This window comes from Pistacia vera, unplaced genomic scaffold (genome assembly GCF_008641045.1).
Source record: "Pistacia vera cultivar Batoury unplaced genomic scaffold, PisVer_v2 Contig42, whole genome shotgun sequence".
NCBI classification, from domain to species: Eukaryota; Viridiplantae; Streptophyta; class Magnoliopsida; order Sapindales; family Anacardiaceae; genus Pistacia; species Pistacia vera.
The window spans coordinates 453110-473137 of record NW_022196246.1 but is presented as its reverse complement, the minus strand read 5'-3'; the positions used below and the strand labels follow the sequence as shown (position 1 = coordinate 473137).

Below are 20028 nucleotides of genomic sequence, written 5' to 3'. Positions count from 1 at the left end.
ATTCACTGTCGTTTCGTCTACTTACGATTCACTGGCTTTAAAAGCCCAAATCCTAAAACCCTAAAAATCTCAATCATTACCAATGGAACAACAATCCGAGAACATCCTCTACGAAACCCAAGCCCTCCCCTCTCTCTACGCTTTCCGATGTCCCCTCACGCCCTCAATCTCCGCCGTTGGATCAATTGGAACCCTACACTGTTTCGCAACGAGATTTCGTTATCTGATCTTGGTGGCGGGTAAGTGGAATCTCCCGCGCCTGATTTTTTCTCGCTGGATGTATAGTAGTGGAGGTGATGAATTGGAGGAAGCCGAGCCGAAGTGGCAAAAGGAGCCGAAGACGCCGACTAAGGAACTTGAGCCGAGGTTGGAGAGTGGCTGGTTCAGAGGCAATAGTAGCTTTAAGAGTCCGATGCTTCAGTTACATAAAGGTGAATTTAACGTAATTGAACAAGTAAAAGCATCATGTTGTGATGATTGTTATTGGGCATTGTTTGGATTACGGATAATTGTTTAAAATTTGAACTTCTCATTGTAGAGGTCGATTGTTGTGGAAGTGTGAACAAGTGACCTTGCGTTATTTTTTTTAGAGTGTTGGGATTTTTGTTTACTTTAAAATTATTAATAAATGGTTTAGCTTTTCTGGATGTGGAGTCAGAGCTTATAGGAACAAACTTGTGAATAATTTTTGTTTTATTTGTACTTCATCCTATATGTATTTGAAACCTATCATCTAATTATTGGTATACAGAGATTGTGGATTTCTGTGCTTTTCTATTCCAACTCCAGAAGAACAAGCTCTTCGTAACTCTGCAGTAGAATCTGTTTTTGATGTTATTAAATACATATGGCCCAAGTGCAAGGTATCATCTACTTCCTTTTTATCTATGCGTACTCTGGTTTTGAAAAGCTTAAAATATGGCATCTCACTGTTTTTGTTTGATAGCCTGAGGTTTTTGGTTCATTCAGGACAGGGCTTTATCTTCAAACTAGTGATTCGATGTAAGTATGATAATCTTGTTTTCTCTGTGCTTGTGACTTTTATGATGCGTTTCATTATTTTAATGCCTGCTTTTTTTCTTTTTTTAAAATAAGAACATAGTGTCATATATTAAAATTGGGGAATTTGATTTGTTGTCAACTAAATTCAGGCCTGTGGCTGGATGGTTTTATGTAGGTTGTGATTCTGGGGTCTGGTATCAGAAACCACCAACTGGTTTGCAGGCTCTTTCTAGGGCATTATCTCAACGAGGTATTGCCAAAAGATACAGGTGTGCTTTCATTGACCTATCATCGTTTTATTAAAGATTTTGGAATCAAAATGTCATCTTTTGGGTTTAAGGTGATTGCGAAGGTCGTGTGCCCATCATTAAATTTGTAGAGAAAAAAAGGGTTTTTCATTTGATATAAGGTACATCTGCTAACCTTTTGATCCGTTGCATCAAAGCCTGGTTGCATCTCTTTATATTTGTTTTCTCAGAATATGACCAATGTTTTTTTCCTCTGGATGACAGTTTTGATGCTCAAAATGGACCAAAAGCAGCTGAGTTTATCAAGGTTTTATCTTGTGTTTTTTGGTCAATAGGGATTGTAATCCTTTTAAAGAATGCAGATGAGATCAAGCAGTTTTGTAACTTTAAACAATTTTGTGCATGCGTAGCTTGTTTAATATGTTCTTTTTCAGGATGCATTATATAAGTGGCTCAATTACGTCCATTATGTTTGATCTTGAAAGTTTTTTACAGCAGAGGGAAGAATGAGGTTGAGTTTGTTATTCTCTGCTTTGTTCAGTCAATCTTATACACATTGTAATTGATTTCTTTTAGTTTATAGGTATATTCTGGTGGGATTGGTTCATATGCTCTCCTTACCATGTTAATGGCAGTGTTGAAGGTAATATTCCCATTGAAATATCTAGTTTGCACCGCAAAGGGCCCGTAGTCTCACTTTTGATCTATACTCAGTGAGATGTTCTTGTTGTTTAGCAATTTAGCATGCTTTTATTAAACTAAGAATTTTAAGTAGGTTGAGTGAGTCATATTCACTTCAAACTTTGTTTAAGATCAAGATTAGGCAATGAATTTTGAAGCTGGCTGCATGTAGGAATCAAGAGACAATGATGCTACTTGTCAGTGAAAAGTTCAGGATGGGGTGGGATGATGGTTTGATAGTTATTGCATATCTATAATAGAGAGACCTCCCTAGGATGAGCCCCTGATATTGACTTTTTAACTTAGAATTTGTTTTTGCAAAAGTTATGTTGATAGCGACTGTAAAATAAAAAAGTCTAATAGTAATTATCCACTTATCCATACACTCTGCATCAGAGTAGCACCTTGATTTATCTCTTTGATACACTAATTCTTTGAAATTCTTGAGTAACTAATGTACTTATGGACAGCATTATGTATTTATCTGATTGTTGTTTATATAATTTCGATGGTGCAGAGTCTTTATGAGTGTCAAACTTCTCCAGAGCATAATTTGGGAGTCCTTTTGGTATGTGTTCTCAGCCTTGTTCATCCAGTTAACACGTTTCTGAGTCAACACATGCCAAAATCTCAAGTATTAAGCCTGGGATTTAGTTGCTTGTCCTTATCACCTGAAATGATACGAAGAATAAGATAAACATATGAACATGGACTAAGGAGTGTGGTTTGTAAGACGTAATTGTTATAGTTCTAATCTTAGAGATTGAACCTCAATGTTTCAGAGTAAAATTATTTGACATTCTTTAATTTTTGTTTTCAAAAATAGGTACACTTCTTTGATATTTATGGACGCAAATTGAACAACCACAGATGTTGGTGTATCTTGAAGGGAACGGCACCTTCTTTAAGAAGAGTAGCAAAGGGTATTAAAAAATGAAAAATACCTTTATTACGAAGATAAATTACTTTCATTTTGAAATTAATTTTTCATATTTGTAAACTTACTTGGTCTTTGTCTGGTTCCTCTTTTTTTAGGTTTACAAATAAGGGACGGCCACTCATCTCCATTGAGGCACACAGGTGCCTTTCAGATATTAACTTCTTGTATAGTGTTCATAAGATTTCTGGCAAATGAAAAAAAATGAGGATTTGATAGAATTGACATTGGTGTTTCTTGATTTGACATTTTACTTTTTTAAGGGGTTAGTCGAACTTTTAGAACCTTATGCCAAATTCTAAGAACGGGAATCATGTAAAGTTTGGTCCACCTCCAACCTCATTTTACAAGTTGCCTCAAAGAATATTTAACCTATGAAATTGAGTATGAATAGAGTGCTGGAGATGACTATTGGTTGTGCTTTCTGTTTTGATTATTGATTACACCTGTTATTTTTATGATTAAATAGGCGCAGATAACGACATTGGGAAGAACTCTTTCAATTACTTCCAGGTTTGTTCAACAATTAGTTATTACTCTATCTACTTCTGTTCTGTTTCTGCAGTGACCATGAAATAAATCTTTGTTTAATGTGGGAACTAATGAGATTTGTTCACAACGTAGAGTTTACTTTCTCACTTTACTAAAAATAAAATAAAATAAAGAAAAAAGAAATGCTTATCATCTATCTCTACATCCTGGTCTTGTAGTGGACCTCCTGCAAGAGGTTTATTAGGTTGAGAAAGAAGAAAAATACTTAGTGAGGTTTATTGGCTAGACTGATCTTACCCATTTATTTCAGTAGGGAAAAATGAATATAGAAAACTACATTTTATCTTGAGTAATGCTAGTTGTACAAACAAATCTTACGAAGATTTGTGTACAAACTGATGTGACAGGAAATTAATGGAAGAGTGAATACAAAAAGTCAAATTCATCATTCATGCTACATCAGTTTGTAAACAAATCTTTGTAAGATTTGTTTGTACATCTAGCATTATGTTTATCTTTGGTGGTATCAGAAATTTTACTTGGAATTTCACATTTCTCTCTTGCAGATTAAATCAGCTTTTTTAATGGCATTGACGACCTTAACAAATCCGAAGACCATCTTTAGCCTAGGGCCCAACAGGAGCATTCTTGGTACCATAATTAGACCTGATCGGTTGCTGGAGCGTAAAGGAGGATCTAATGGTGAGATGACTTAACAACTTGCTTCCTGGAGCTGGGGAGCCATTACAGACACAACATGTGGATCAGCAACAAGAGATTTGTGCAATTGGCAGTCAGATTATGAGAAGAATCCTTTCCGTGGAGATGATAGTGCACAGTCTTCTGAAAGAAGAGGAAAGCTTCTTCCAAAGAGAAGTTAGAAAGAAGAAGGTTAAAGAATCAGGGTCGGAGTTACTCTCCTAATCAGAATCACCTTCCTATCCGGACACTGGTAAGACAGCTTACCACAACCCTAATTCTTCTAGGGTTTGTATCAGAGTCATACTAGGACTCCTACTTCTACCAGGATTAGGAGACCAGACGACCACTATATAAACAGAGGCCAACCCTCTCACAAGAAACGGAGGACATTACACCTTCACACTGAAAGCTCTGACTTGAGAGCTCCACATCACCGCCATAGTCACAGTCCCCGACTAGACTTCCGGTAACCTCTACTCCTTAGCCCTCACTATATTAGCCTCTCTCAGCCTTACTGACTTGAGCGTCGGAGTGCCTACGGCAAACACCACCCTGGTGTTTCCCGTTCGCTTCACGCGTGTGTTTCTCTACGTGTGCAGGTGCAGCGGATCGCTAGTGGCCTTAACCTCACGGGATCAGACCCTCCTTCCGTACAGGTAGATTTTTACGTCTACAGAGGGTGTCCGGGCCAGCTTGCGTATACTTCAACTAATTATCCAGGGTTTTGGAACTATTGATAGGTTAAGAGTCCCAATGACCATCTTTATTAGTATCCGAGGGGACTCGACCTCAAGAGTTTATGAAACCTCCTTTGCTTTTTTACCATCAAGTCACCCAATGGTGGTTTACACCAATAGTTACCCATCATATTAGTGATAAAAATTGATATACAAAAGAATAAAGTTAATGATATGCTTGATTTAAAACGCCAATCAGCGCCCAAAAAATCATTTTATAACATAAGCCGTGTAGAGTTGCTAGTGTTAAAAGCTATTGTAAGTGATAATTTTGTTGAATTATCGATACAAAGTTTTGTCTAATTACAAATGGATTATATGAATTTCATCACTGTGTTTTTATTTAATATTTGCTTTGAAGTGCTTCTCTATAAATAAAGTATCACCACACAATTTTGTTTTTTACAACAATAAAAAGCTACATAATGGAAACAATTTCTGAAAAGTACTTTCAAAAACTTCCTAAAACAACTCAATTCTTTATTTGTTGCCATCAACTAATACCTTCACCTGTAATTCCACCGTAGAATTGGGCCTTGGCAATTGGCATATCGATGTACATTACAACTTATGCATCTAATCTAGCTATCATTAAAACAAAATGGCAACTACTTCAAGCTCATGAGCTAAAAACAATTAAAATTGAATTACAGTTTTCCCCAAAAACTGTGAATATTTGGTTATGGAGAAGTTTTTTGCCTTTCCGAGCGAAAAGAAAGCCTAAGATCATGTGGAGTTGTGTTGTATAGCTTCTGTCTTTTTAAAAGTTTGCCGTGAAGATCAGGTCCGCCGCTAGGACTTAATTTATATTCAATACATATATTTTGTTTCCTATCATAAAAAGAAAGTAGAAATTTTCCATGACAAATTAATTACAGATCATGCATACATCCACGTACACTACACATTTGCCTTGCAGCTAATTCGACAAACGGGACAGGTTAAATGATCCTTCAACCAGGCGTCAATGCAACTTGAATGAAAAATATGGTTGCACACAGGAAAAACTCGGCAAGGTTCGCCATCGGTGAAACTTTCCAAGCAAATGACACAGTAACTTGAGTTCTCTGATTTATCCAGCTGGTGACCATAATTTGTGAGAGGTAGTAATTGCTCCAAGGCTTCCTGCGCTATTCCCTGCCTTTCTCGGGTTTCTGGATCGGAATCGCTACCCTCACGCTCTCGAATTCGAAGGCGATCGCGTTGCCTATTACGATTTTTATGAAGTAAGAAGAATAAAAGAGTTACCACGATGCAAATGCATATCATAGCTGATAATTCAAGATAAAGCATGGTATTAGATCGAGGAGAATTTGATGGAGAAGGAGTTGGAGAAACAAAAGATTGGGAATTGTTCATATTTGGTTAATTTTGTGTATAAAAGGCATGCAGACTACGTAGACATGGTATTTTTTGTTTTTTTCTTGAGCTAAAAGAAGGGGAAGTTTTGGAAATTAATCAAAACGGAATCGGTTATGAATCTCCATTCCAGGGATTAAGTTTCCGAGAAAAAAACCAAATCAACCATATAAATGAAAATATTGGAAAAACCAGGATGCAGGTTCTGGTGAGCTCTGATGAGTTGCTATTGCATCCATGTCCCTGAAACTAAACTTCGGAAAACAAGGTTTATTAATTAATCTCTCATGCTCTTGATTTGCTGGTCACCTCACCTGATCATCAATGGCTGCCATTATAACCATAATTTAGCGAGCATTGAAAGATCAACTAAAACAATAAGTTTGTTAAAACCTTTTTATGGGGGTCCTATTGATTAGGTTAGTTACCTTGGCTTATTACCTTTTTATGGGAGTTCTATATATATATATCACCATAATATGATTATGTTAGGATCATATATTTAATTACCATTAAATTCTTATATGTACGTAAAATAACATTTTAATGAGTAAATTCAACGGTATTCAAATACGGTCTGATTAAAGAATATACATGTACATGTGTATATATTATTTAAAAAGTTAATAATACAGTAACTATGTCTAAGCCACAGTTTTTGCTTGATTGATTATAAAGATGTCAAATGGGTCAACACTTTCTGCTTGATTGAGATTGAGAAGTCCTTTAGCAATTGCTTTGCTTCCAGACTCCAGTGGCTAAGCGAGAAAATTTATTCAGCGAGATCAAAATATAATATTCAATTACTGAGGGGACTAGAGATAGTTAAAAAGTTACATTTGTGGGGTTAAAGGTTAAAGTTTAAAAACTGAGGGGTGTCGGATCCCCACCGGTCGCCCCGGCTTCAATCTCTAGCCTTGTTTGGATTCGTTATTGCGACATAATTTTTTAAATTAGTTGAAATTATTTATGGACATCAACACAAACGACAACCAAAAACAGAATTCACTGTCGTTTCGTCTACTCTTACGATTCACTGGCTTTAACAGCCCAAATCCTAAACCCTAAACCTTCAATCATTACCATGGAACAACAATCCGAGAACATCCTCTACGAAACCCTAAGCCCTTCCCTCTCTCTACGCTTCCGATGTCCCTCACGCCCTCAATCTCCGCCGTTGATCAATTGGAACCCTACACTGTGTTTCGCAACGAGATTTCGTTATCTGATCTTGGTGGCGGGTACGTGGAATCTCCCGCGCTGATTTTTTCCGCGGATGTGAATAGTAGTGGAGTTGTGAATTGGAGGAAGCGAGCCGAAGTGGCAAAAGGAGCCGAAGACGCCGACTAAGGAACTTGAGCCGAGGTTGGGAGTGGCTGGTTCAGAGGCAATAGTAGCTTTAAGAGTCCGATGCTTCAGTTACATAAAGGTGAATTTAACGTAATTGAACAAGTAAAAGCATCATGTTGTTGAGATTGTTTTGGGCATTGTTTGGATTACGGATAATTGTTTAAAATTTGAACTTCTCATTGTAGAGGTCGATTTTAGTGTGAAGTGTGAACAAGTGACCTTGCTGTTGTTTTTTTAGAGTGTGTGGGATTTTTGTTTTACTTTTAAAATTAATAATAAATGTTAGCTTTTCTGGATGTGGATGTCAGAGCTTATAGGAACAAACTTGTGAATAATTTTTGTTTTATTTGTACTTCATCCTATATGTATTGAAACCTATCATCTAATTATTGGTATTACAGAGATTGTGGATTTCTGTGCTTTTCTATCTCCAACTCCAGAGAACAAGCTCTTCGTAACTCTGCAGTAGAATCTGTTTTTGATGTTATTAAATACATATGGCCCAAGTGCAAGGTATCATCTGATACTTCCTCTTTCTATCTATGCGTACTCTGTTTTGTAAAAGCTTAAAATATGGCATCTCACTGTTTTTGTTTGATAGCCTGAGGTTTTTGGTTCATCAGGACAGGGCTTTATCTTCCAACTGTGATATCGATGTAAGTATGATAATCTTGTTTTCTCTGTGCTTGTGACTTTTATGATGCGTTTCATTATTTTTAATTGCCTGCTTTTTTTTTCTTTTTTTAAAATAAGAACATATGTTGTCATATATTAAATTGGGGAATTTGATTTGTTGTCAACTAAATTCAGGCCTGTGGCTGGATGCTTTTATGTAGGTTGTGATTTCGGGGCTGGTATCAGAAACCACCAACTGGTTTGCAGGCTCTTTCTAGGGCACTTATCTCAACGAGGTATTGCCAAAAAGATACAGGTGTGCTTTCATTGACCTATCATCGTTTTATTAAAGATTTTGGAATCTAAAATGTCATCTTTTGTGTTTAAGGGATTGCGAAGGCTCGTGTGCCCATCATTAAATGTTAGAGAAAAAAGCGGTTTTTCATTTGATATAAGGTACATCTGCTAACCTTTTGATCCGTTGCATCAAAGCTGCGTTGCATCTCTTATATTTGTTTTTCTCAGAATATGACCAATGTTTTTTTCCTCTGGATGACAGTTTTGATGCTAAAATGGACCAAAAGCAGCTGAGTTTATCAAGGTTTTTATCTTGCCTGTTTTTCTGGTCACAATAGGGATTGTAATCCTTTTAACGAATGTCAGATGAGATCAAGCAGTTTTGTAACTTTAAACAATTTGTGCATGCGTATGCTTGTTTATATGTTTCTCTTTTCAGGATGCATTTATAAGTGGCCTCAATTACGTCCATTATGTTTGATCTTGAAAGTTTTTTACAGCAGAGGGAACTGAATGAGGTTGAGTTTGTATTTCTCTGCCTTTTGTTCAGTCAATCTTATATCACAATCTGCCTAATTTGATTTCTTTTAGTTTTATAGGTATATTCTGGTGGGATGGTTCATATGCTCTCCTTACCATGTTAATGGCAGTGTTGAAGGTAATATTCCCATTGAAATATCTAGTTTGCACTCGCAAATGGGCCCGTAGTCTCACTTTGATCTATACTCAGTGAGATGTTCTTGTGTATTGCAATTGCATGCTTTTATTAAATCTAAGAATTTTAAGTAGGTTGAGTGAGTCATATCACTTTCAAACTTTAGTTTAAGATCAAAGTTAGGCAATGAATTTTGAAGCTGGCTGCACTGTAGGAATCAAGAGACAATGATGCTACTTGTCAGTGAAAAGTTCAGGATGGGGTGGGATGATGGTTCTGATAGTTATTGCATTCTTAATAGAGAGGCCTCCCTAGGATGAGCCCTGATATTGACTTGATATAACTTAGAATTTGTTTTTGCAAAAGTTATGTTGATAGCGACTGTAAAATAAAAAAGTCTAATAGTAATTATCACTTACTCCATACAATCTCTCATCAGAGTAGCACCTTGATTTTATCTCTTTGATACACTAAATCTTTGAAATTCTTGAGTAAAATACTGTACATTATGGACAGCATTATGTATTTTATCTGATTGTTGTTTATATAATTTGATGGTGCAGAGTCTTTATGATGTGTCAAACTTCTCCAGAGCATAATTTGGGAGTCTTTTGGTATGTGTTCTCAGCCTTGTTCATCCAGTTAACACTTGTTTCTGAGTCAACAATGCCAAAATCTCAAGTATAAGCCTGGGATTTAGTTGCTGTCCTATCACCTGAAATGATACGAAAGAATAAGATAACATAATGAACATGGACTAAGGAGTGTGGTTGTAAGACGTAATGTTATAGTTCAATCTTAGAGATTGAACCTCAATGTTTCAGAGTAAAATTATTGACATTCTTTTTATTTTTGTTTTCAAAAATAGGTACACTTCTTTGATATTTATGGACGCAAATTGAACACCACAGATGTTGGTGTATCTTGCAAAGGGAACGGCACCTTCTTTAAGAAGAGTAGCAAAGGGTATTAAAAAATGAAAAATACCTTTATTACGAAGATAAATTTACTTTCTCATTTTGAAATTTAATTTTTCATTATTTGTAAACTTATACTTGGTCTTTTGTCCTGGTTCCTCTTTTTTTAGGTTTACAAATAAGGGACGGCCATTTCTCATCTCCATTGAGGACACAGGTTGCCTTTCGATATTAACTGTAAGTGTTCATAAGATTTCTGGCAAATGAAAAAAAATGAGGATTTGATAGAATTGACATTGTTGCTTTTCTTGATTTGACATTTTACTTTTTTAAGGGGTTAGTCGAACTTTTAGAACTATGCCAAATTCTAAGAACGGGAATCATGTAAAGTTGGGCCACCTCCAACCTCATTTTACAAGTTGCCTCAAGAATATAACCTATGAAATTGAGTAATGAATAGAGTGCTGGAGATGACTATTGGTTGCTGCTTCTTGTTTTGATTATTGATTACACCTGTTATTTTTTATGATTAAATAGGCGCCAGATAACGACATTGGGAAGAACTCTTTCAATTACTTCCAGGTTTGTTCAACAATTAGTTATTTACTTATCTACTTCTGTTTCTTGGTCTGCAGTGACCATGAAATAAATCTTTGTTTAATGTGGGAACTAATGAGATTTGTTACACAACGTAGAGTTTACTTTCTCACTTTACTAATAAAATAAATAAAATAAAGAAAAAGAAATGCTTTATTCATTATCTCTTACATCCTGGTCTTGTAGTGGACCTTGCAAGAGGTTTATTAGGTTGAGAAAGAAGAAAATACTTAGTGAGGTTTATGGCTAGACTGATCTTACCCATTTATTTCAGTAGGGAAAAATGAAATAGAAAACTACATTTATCTTGAGTAATGCTAGTGTACAAACAAATCTTACGAAGATTTGTGTACAAACTGATGTGACAGGAATAATGGAAGGTGAATACAAAAAGTCAAATACATCATATTCATGCTACATCAGTTTGTAAACAAATCTTTGTAAGATTTGTTGTACATCTAGCATTATTTTATCTTTTGGTGTATCAGAAAATTTACTTGGAATTTCACATTTCTCCTCTTTTGCAGATTAAATCAGCTTTTTTAATGGCATTGACGACCTTAACAAATCCGAAGACCATCTTTAGCCTAGGCCCAACAGGAGCATTCTTGGTACCATAATTAGACCTGATCCGGTCTTGCTGGAGAGGTAAAGGAGGATCTAATGGTGAGATGACTTTTAACAACTGCTTCCTGGAGTGGGGAGCCATTACAGACACAACATGTGGATCAGCAAAAAGAGATTTTGTGCAATTGGCAGTCAGATTATGAAGAAGAATCCTTTCCCCGTGGAGATGATAGTGCACAGTCTTCTGAAAAGAAGAGGAAAGCTTCTTCCAAAGAGAAGTCTAGAAAGAAGAAGGTTAAAGAATCAGGGGAGATTGAGAGGCATGAAGAAAGTGGCTCGAGGAAGAGAGGAGTTCAAAGAAAAAACGGTGGAGAAATAACTGTGAGGATGCCAATGGTTTTAGCTGATAATACGTCAGTCATTTCCTATTTGGTTTCGTGTATGTTGAATTAGTGGAAGGTGTTGATGCATGGCCATTCCATCAAAATATGCAGCGAAAATGAATAGTGAAGGCTGTGTGGTTTCAAGTGGGATGTGAGCACTGCCATCCATTGTGCTACTGGTCACGGCCTCACTTTTTCGGCAAGTTGAAGACATGATTTTATAGAATGAAGAAATTGATTGGAGAAATTCATATAAACCTTTGATCTTTCTCGTTCTGGGCTGTTAGGTGGCTCTTCAACCACCACACGGGGAGAGGCATCTGAGCAAATTGCTCAGTATGTTTTACAGTTTTGAGAATTTAGCTGTCTTGTGTACCTGACAATCGAATAAAGCATTGGCTTCTGTGCTCTCTTTTTATTAGCTAGCTGTTGTTTGTTATGTAACCATGCCATGGTCTTTAGAAACTTCAAAGCAACCTTTGAGAATCAAATGGTGGCGGAAACTTCAAAGCAACATATATTTATTTCATTGCCACAGGAGGCAATAAAAGATATAAAAGCCCGGGTAAGTATATTAACTTTAATACAATCAAGAAAACTACTTTATTATAAATCATTTATATTCAGAATTTGTCTTAAAATGGCCCATCTGACTGACAGAATGTAGGAAAGGTGTGTTTAGTAGCAGTATTAATTCTCAGTTTCCTCATAAAAACAGAAACTTCTAGAAATATAAAAGGTTATAAGATCACTAGCCGATATATCAACTCTCCATGTAAAAAGTTAGTAAAAAAAAAAATGTTGCTAAATTCTCATAGAGTTGAGTCTAAATTAGAAGGAAAACTATTAAAAAAAAAAAAAAAAAATGAGGTAGCAAGAAAAAGTAATGTACTCTTATTACTCTTGAATGTCTGTGCCACCAAATGAAATGCGCAAGGAGAATTATAATTAGCCACATAAACAAATAACTCTTGAGAGAATACAATGTGGTTATGATGATTTTGAATGAATCAGGACTTCAAATTTATCATAAGACATGCTTAATGTGGCCTTGATAAAAACAATTAATGAGTATCGAACATAATCAAGTGAAATGAAGGACAACACTTCAGTCTATAAAGACACATGAAATCATGAAGAGATATCACAACCATAGAAACAAGCCCCTTTCTTCTTTGGATTCAGGGGTTTAGGAACTAGAAATTGATGAGAAATTCGGTCAATAGAAAAACTTGCTGATTATCAAATTAGTTTCAGAAAGATTTGAACTGAAGATATGGTCCATGTTATGATTGATGGTATCTGTACAGCTAAGACTGAGCGGTTCTAGTGTAATATGAACCATTGAAGTACAAGAAGAACGAAAAAAGAAAGAAGTTAAAATGCAACTATATTTACTTTGTTAACAAATAAACATTATGAGAATGTTTTTGAGTTACCCTGTTTTTCTTCTTCTGCTATTGGCACTTCCTATCATTGTTCTATGTATGGCGGTAATACATCACTCAATTTAGATGGTCTGTGGAGACAGTTGAGCTCTATAGGGTATTCTGCACTTCATCTCTTTGCCTGTTTGGATGCCTGCACAAATGACAATATTAAAGTTAATTTATCATGTTATTATTCTCAATACAAGAAACAAACATGAATATAATAATAATTCTGGTCCATTTTAATGGCAAAATCAGAGAAATATTGTTTAGATCTAGTAAATTCTGAATATTGTTAACTATAACAACATAATGCAAATATAGACTTGAGGGTGTGAAGAATGGAAGTACCTTTGCTTCGGCATGCACGGATTGATTATTTTGTGCGTAGGAAAATCTTGTAGTGATCTTGGGACAACTCCGAACTAACAAACTTTCAAGAGATGGAAATATGAAGTGGTAACTCACGGAGCAGAAGTTGGTGAGGTTTGGTAAAGAAAAGAGTGACAATTCTTGAAGTTGAGGTAACATGATTTCTTTATCATTTGTGAGGTCACCACTATTGTATGTCCAAATACTTCTTTAGTTGATCACTCCTATAACATTTATTTTTGCAGTTGTTGAAGATGTCGGCCTATATTGATAGGAAAGACACATTTCAATTTGTGGCATTCAATCACTTTATTTGAAAGAGATTTGGAAAGAATAGATGATCCTTATTATTCAAAAGGTTTCATCATCAACAACCAAGATTTGCTCCAATTCTTCACAATTCCCAATCTTCAGATGTTTCAATTGCACCAGATTTTGAGCAAGGGTGAGTGAGAAGATATGTTTCAACTATTGCACCACGTATCTCTAAGTTGGTAGATTCTGCAGGCCTAAAACATGAATGGGACCCTTAAATAAACTTTCTAGTTCTGCAGATATTTTAATCTAGCATCTTCAAATTGGCAGACCAAATCTCACAAAACAAGAACTGTGTTACACAACTGTAGGTTGCATTAATCAACCGAGAATCCGTAATTTCTGAGGAATATAAATAAACTGAGTCATTAGTAAAATAGATTAGAGTTGATACAGAAGATATAACCAAAAATGCGATGGCAACATTATATGTGTAATAATAGCTATCTTTTATGCTTACAGCAATTGTCCAAGTCAAGTGATTGAAATCGTTAAAATATTTATTATAATGAACTTAGTGAAAATATGAAACTTAATTGACTAATTAAATCAAAACATGAAACCATGAAACTTGGTTTTTAATCCAGTTAAGGTTGCAAATATTAATTTAAAAATAAACAGGAAAAAGTAGCCACAAAGGCCCAGCTTCTCATAAGTCATAACATCAACTTTTTGCTTAATTGAATTGCACTATTAACACACGGATAATTTATGTTTTTATTAGGCACGTGATAGTAATTTAAATATTGTTATCATTTTATTTAAGAAATTGCAGCATGATTTGCAATATTTTCTTAGTAAATATTAAATTTATTTTTATTAATATTTAATTTGTTATAGAGAAATGTTATGTATGGTTTCTTTTTTTTTTTTTAAATCCTATTTAAAGAGTCTCATAAATTTATTTATTACTCTTTTAATTAAAAAATATATTAATTTTTTATTTAAAAAATTTATTTTGTGTCTAATAGTTTATACACCAAACATAGTATAGTATAAAAAATATACAATACAATATTTTATCCACACTCATATAATATTCTGTATAGTATTATATAATATACATACAATATGCATGCACATATGCAAATAGTAAGTTAAATTTTTTACATAAACTTAATAAAAGCATACCTCAATTGCAGTCTTCATAACGGCTTCAAGTTCAACAATGAAAGACGGCGCGGAATTTGCCAAATCCCGTCGTAGTAACTCTTCTAAAGTGTTGGCCAAGTGATTATAATTTTTGGACAAAGGCTGATGAGGTTTGGTAGGTATTGAAGTCTTAATTCTTAGCTTAGGGAGAAGGATCATTTCCATTCGCTGCAACTATATTTTCCTCCCCCCTGTTATCTCTCTCTCTGATGAGACGAAATGTTCCAATCTCTCACAATCCCAGACAATGATCTTCTAATTGTACCAGACTTGAGCAAGGACGAGGAGAAGAGATATGTCAAGCTATGGCAACCTTCCACTTCAAACTTTTTAAGACTTTTGAGCCTCAAATACTGGGTAGGCCCCTTCCATATACACCTTAATTCAGGTAATTTATTTAGTTTTAACTCTTCTAAATTTGAGAGCAAAACAAGATTTTCTTCCCCACTATGGCATAGCCCCTCAAGTTCAAATACTTCTTCTAGCTTATTGCATTTTTTTATATTTGCTTTTTTCAGTTTATGTAATCTTTGAAGCAACATTGTCGGAAATAAAGTATACATATCTTTACATTTATTTACAGATATACTTTCCAATTTTTCTAGAAACTCCTTCGGAGGCCTTCCATCATGGCATATTTCTCTCAAACCTGGCAATTTATAAAGAGATAATTCCACCAAATTAGAGAAGGCAGTGGCTGGCACTTGCTGCAGTGACGCATCTACTATGCATTTCAACTTACGACAATATTGAAGCTGAAGAGACTTCAACTCAATTAAGCCCATTGGATCAATGGTTGGCACAATATTTTCACCGTCTTTAATATCTCTCAATCTAAAATGTTCCAAAGTCGGATACAATGCTTTGAATGCAGCAAATGTGGTGAATTTTCCACTCCTGATGTTCAAGATTCTTGACTTGGAAAATTTCTTTTTTGCAATTGTTCTTCTAGTATCCCAAAAAGTGCCATAATCTCCATTCACTTGTATTTCATAACATTGCAATGTGGAAGAGAAAGCAAAGTCTTTTGGGAGGCATTTATCATGTATTTCCAGTAATAGATGGGTCAATCGGCGTAGTGAATTCAACTCAGACAAGCTGACATTGCTTGTTTCTGCATCCATCCCTTCACCCGCCCATGAGCTATAACTGCTGCTACCTATGTATAATTCTTCAAGATGAGATAATCTCCGCAACACATTAGGGGGAATCCTTTTCAACGTAAAACAGTTAAACAAGTCCATCAATCTTAACTGACTAAGTTCCCCTAGTTCTTCTGGTAATTCATCAAATACAGAACCTTCTAAACTAAGAATCTCAAGCCTTTTCAGCATGCCAAGGGAAGATATGCCTTCCAGTTCGCAATATTTCAGATGCAGAGTTCGAAGGTTAGTGAGGAATTGAAGTGATTTCATTGACAACTGCACTTGAGTTAGAGTAAGAACTTTCAGTGCTTTCATCCCTTCAAAAAATGCATCTGAAGCTTTGCTCAAAGTCAAACCATATCTATCTGCATCCAAAATCAAAATTTGGAGATTTGGATACATCAAACCATCAGGAAGCATTATTCCCCTTTCCCATTCTACCAAATTGATTGCCATGTATTGTTCCTGGCTCTCTACCTTTTGCAACTCGCTTATGCCAGCATTAACCAAGAATGCGTGGTTCTGCTTGGATGCCATCCATAAGGCAAAATCACGAACCACATCATGCATTTTAATAAAATCTTCTTCACCAGCATCTAATAACAAACAAGAAGCTTTGAGGTTATCAACCCTTACACGCAGTTGGCCCCTTGAGTCTTCAAGTGAGTCAGCATCTTGATTCAAACCTAACCCCATCCCATATCTTACCAATTCCTCTAAATCAATTTTATGGTCTTCAGGAAACAGCGAACACAATAAGAAATAAAACTTGATCTCCTTGCTCTTCAAATAATCATAACTTAATTGAAGACAAGCATAAACATCTTTGTCGACATTCTCTATAACATTAAGCTTTGACATTTTTAGCTTTCGAAGTGCTTCTTTCCATTCACCGATAGTTTTTTCTCTTAGAGCACTCCCAATTGATACAATTGCTAAAGGCAAACCTTTGCATTCTCCAGCCACTTTAATTGCCATATCATTCAAGGTGGGAGACTCATCACTTATACCTGCCTGACTTTTAAGTAAACTCAACCCTTCTTTTTCATTGAGAACATTTAGTGGAATTTGATGTTGACACCTCATTGCAGTACATACATGTTGTCGACGAGTGGTTAGAAAGATCTTGCAACCCTTTTGATCATCTCCAAAGGGAATTCCTATTGTTGTCAAGTCAAGTTCTGCCCAAACATCATCCAAGATTATGAGTATCCTCTTCTCTTCCCTTAATCTCAAATACAATCGCCGTGCTCTTCCTTGTTCAGTTTTCTCCTTAACTTCAAAAGTTAACAAGTCTGCTATCTGATCTTGGATATTTTTTGGGTTAGGAGTCTGGGATACAACAACCATCACAACCTTATCAAATAAATTGTCGTCTATGACTCTTTTTTCTACTACTTTTGCCAAGGTTGTTTTACCCACCCCGCCCATCCCATACAGTCCAACCGCATTAGTCTTATCATCTTTTAATGCCTCCACAATCCGATTAAGAGTGGGTTTTGTTGAGTCGAAAGGCATAAAACCTTTAGGAGCAAAGACATCTACGCCTGGCAGAGGAACCCGATGTTCGTACACTCTATCAAATTTTTTACTATGCTCTAACTCCAACATGATCTTTGTCTTTTTTGCTGCTTTCTTACTAATTTTATATCGCCAAAACCAGTTAGGACACCATCCATATAGACATGTCTTATTTACTTGCATTTCTTTTTCCAACTCCTCAACATCCGCCATGACACTGTACGCATCCGATAGCCATTTGTTCACATCGTTCTTGATCTCTTCAGTATTTCTTACGGCATTGTCAACATCTTGTTGCACCAAATCTTTCAAGGATCTCAATCTTTTATCTTCTTCCTTCACATCTTCAATGTTAGTTTTGAAGTGATAAATGTAACCAATTTGACGTATGGTGGCATCCAGCAAATAATCTCCAATCTTTGACAAAATACAGTTCAAGATTTCTGATTCCATTTCCAACCTATTTGATAATAAAGTTTGATTAGGATGAATGAAATGACCATTGCAAATATAAAGCCAACAAAGATTAAACAAGATTAATGTAAGAAATAATTTGAAGTACCTTGCACAACTATATATGCACGGTTTGTGCAGTGCAGCCTTTGGATAACAAAGTAATTAAAAAGAACAACCACCTAGCTTTTTCCTGGAATTCAGCAGCAAAAAGTATTTAAGAAATGAGAGAAACTAAATTAAGAATAGCTTTGACAAAATTAAACAAGTATAAACTAATACTAACATGACTGGTAGTTGCAGTAGAGTTGTGTACATGCAAGAATTAGAGCATTCAAATAAACTATACATTATTATTACTACTTATTTTTAAATGTTATTTCATTTATCAAGATTCAACGCTAAAGAATTGATAAATAACTATATAAAAAATGACATTTTAGATCGTTAGATTTTATAAATTAATACTAACATGACTGGTAGTTGCAGTGGAGTTGTATACATGGTGAGACTAGACCAATAAAAATGGAAGATGTTTATGCATTTAAATGTGGATCAAGAACCATGGAAGATATTTGTGCATATAAACAATGAAAAAGTAAAACAAAATTTAAAATAAATTTTCTAATCAATTTCCGGCAATATCTTAGCTTTATATGATATTTTATTTAATTTAACTAAATTAATTTGTGTTTGAATTACAAGAACAAAAATCAAATGTTTAAGTTTTTAATTGAAAACAGGTATGAGAAGATTTTATGGAGTGCAAAAAAGTCTAATTTGTTACAAAATTATTTTAGGATAATTGAGCCAACTCAATTTCACTGAAGGTTTTTTTATTAAGATGAAACAGTTAAGAAGTGAAATCACTGAAATATCAAATTAATAATCCATTTGCATAATCAAACCAAATCAACAACTAAAAAATTATATTTCTTTGGAAGATCTTTTAAGTGCCTTTCACTTTAAGTACCTTTTCTGATTTAAAACTAAAAAAATAAAAATAAAAATCACATTTAGCACAAATAAAAATATGTGTTTAAAACAACTAAACGATAATAAATTAAGAAAACAAAAGTGGGGGTGGGCATGGTGGTAATTAATGCAGAGATGTAAAGATGCTTATTAAGGGAAACATCGCAGCTGTGCATGACCGAATTTACTATTTAGACGAATTCGATACTAAAAACAATTAAATATTTAATATCACTATTTTAGATAACTGAAAGTAAATTTTGATAATGATAATACAGAGGTGCTTTTGTGTATGTATACTCCATATTCACAAGATAAAGAGGGAAAAAAAAAAAAAAAGATAAATAAAATTATAAAATATTTGAGATTTTAGAGGGGAAAAAAAAAAAAAAAGAGAAATTAAATAAGGCCTTGCTTGCCCCCATAAGCTGTGTCACTAACCCTAAAGAAACACCATGTAATGGCTCAAATCAAAGTTCAATTTCTCATTTGAATTGAGGATGTGATTAGATTTCCCTTTTAATAATATCAAATTGCTAATCAATATTTTTCATCATAATAAACATAGCTGATTAACATCCTAATTGAAGAATAATCAATTCATGAAAACAGCTTTCGTACCTTTAGAGAGGAAATTTTCTCATTCAATGCCAAGAACTTCACATGATCTGACACTTAAAGATGCCTCACAAGTATAGAGAGTAATAAATTTCCTGCAAATAAACAGGAAACATAAGGCTTAAACACAAAACCAAAAATAAAGTCGAAAATTTCAATTTTTGCTCAAGAATGAAAAACAAGATCGATCTTTTATTATCAAAACAAATATATAAGCTCCATAAAATTCAATAGTAACTTCAACTATATCTTTAAAATTACTTCCACATAATATTCAAAAGTCTTTTATACATAAAATTACTTCCACCTAATAATTTTTATCTTCTAATTTTCTTTTCTTGGAAGGTGATTTGAATAATTGAAAGTGAAAAGATAGGTAGTTAAAATTATTAGTTATATATACCTGAATTAATGTTTAGCCAAGTCTTTGATCACCAATTAGCGTAGAGATTTGATAACACAACTTCCAATATCCAACTTCATGGTAAAAGTAAAAACACCAATTAGT

At 34.7% G+C, this 20028-nt stretch overlaps 1 protein-coding gene and 2 pseudogenes across 1 annotated transcript; 2 read left to right on the top strand and 1 right to left on the bottom strand.

The window, feature by feature from the left end:
* The first annotated feature begins 147 nt into the window (after positions 1 to 147).
* LOC116142851 lies at positions 148 to 4241 on the top strand (annotated as a pseudogene).
* Positions 4242 to 5699: 1458 nt separating this feature from the next.
* On the bottom strand, positions 5700 to 6158 carry LOC116142850 (E3 ubiquitin-protein ligase ATL76-like). The gene has a single exon (XM_031428262.1). It carries the CDS (start codon positions 6156 to 6158, stop codon positions 5700 to 5702), a length of 459 nt encoding a protein of 152 aa, XP_031284122.1.
* A 1149-nt stretch (positions 6159 to 7307) lies between these two features.
* The window catches only part of LOC116142849, a 28839-nt pseudogene continuing 16118 nt past the window's right edge, over positions 7308 to 20028 (top strand).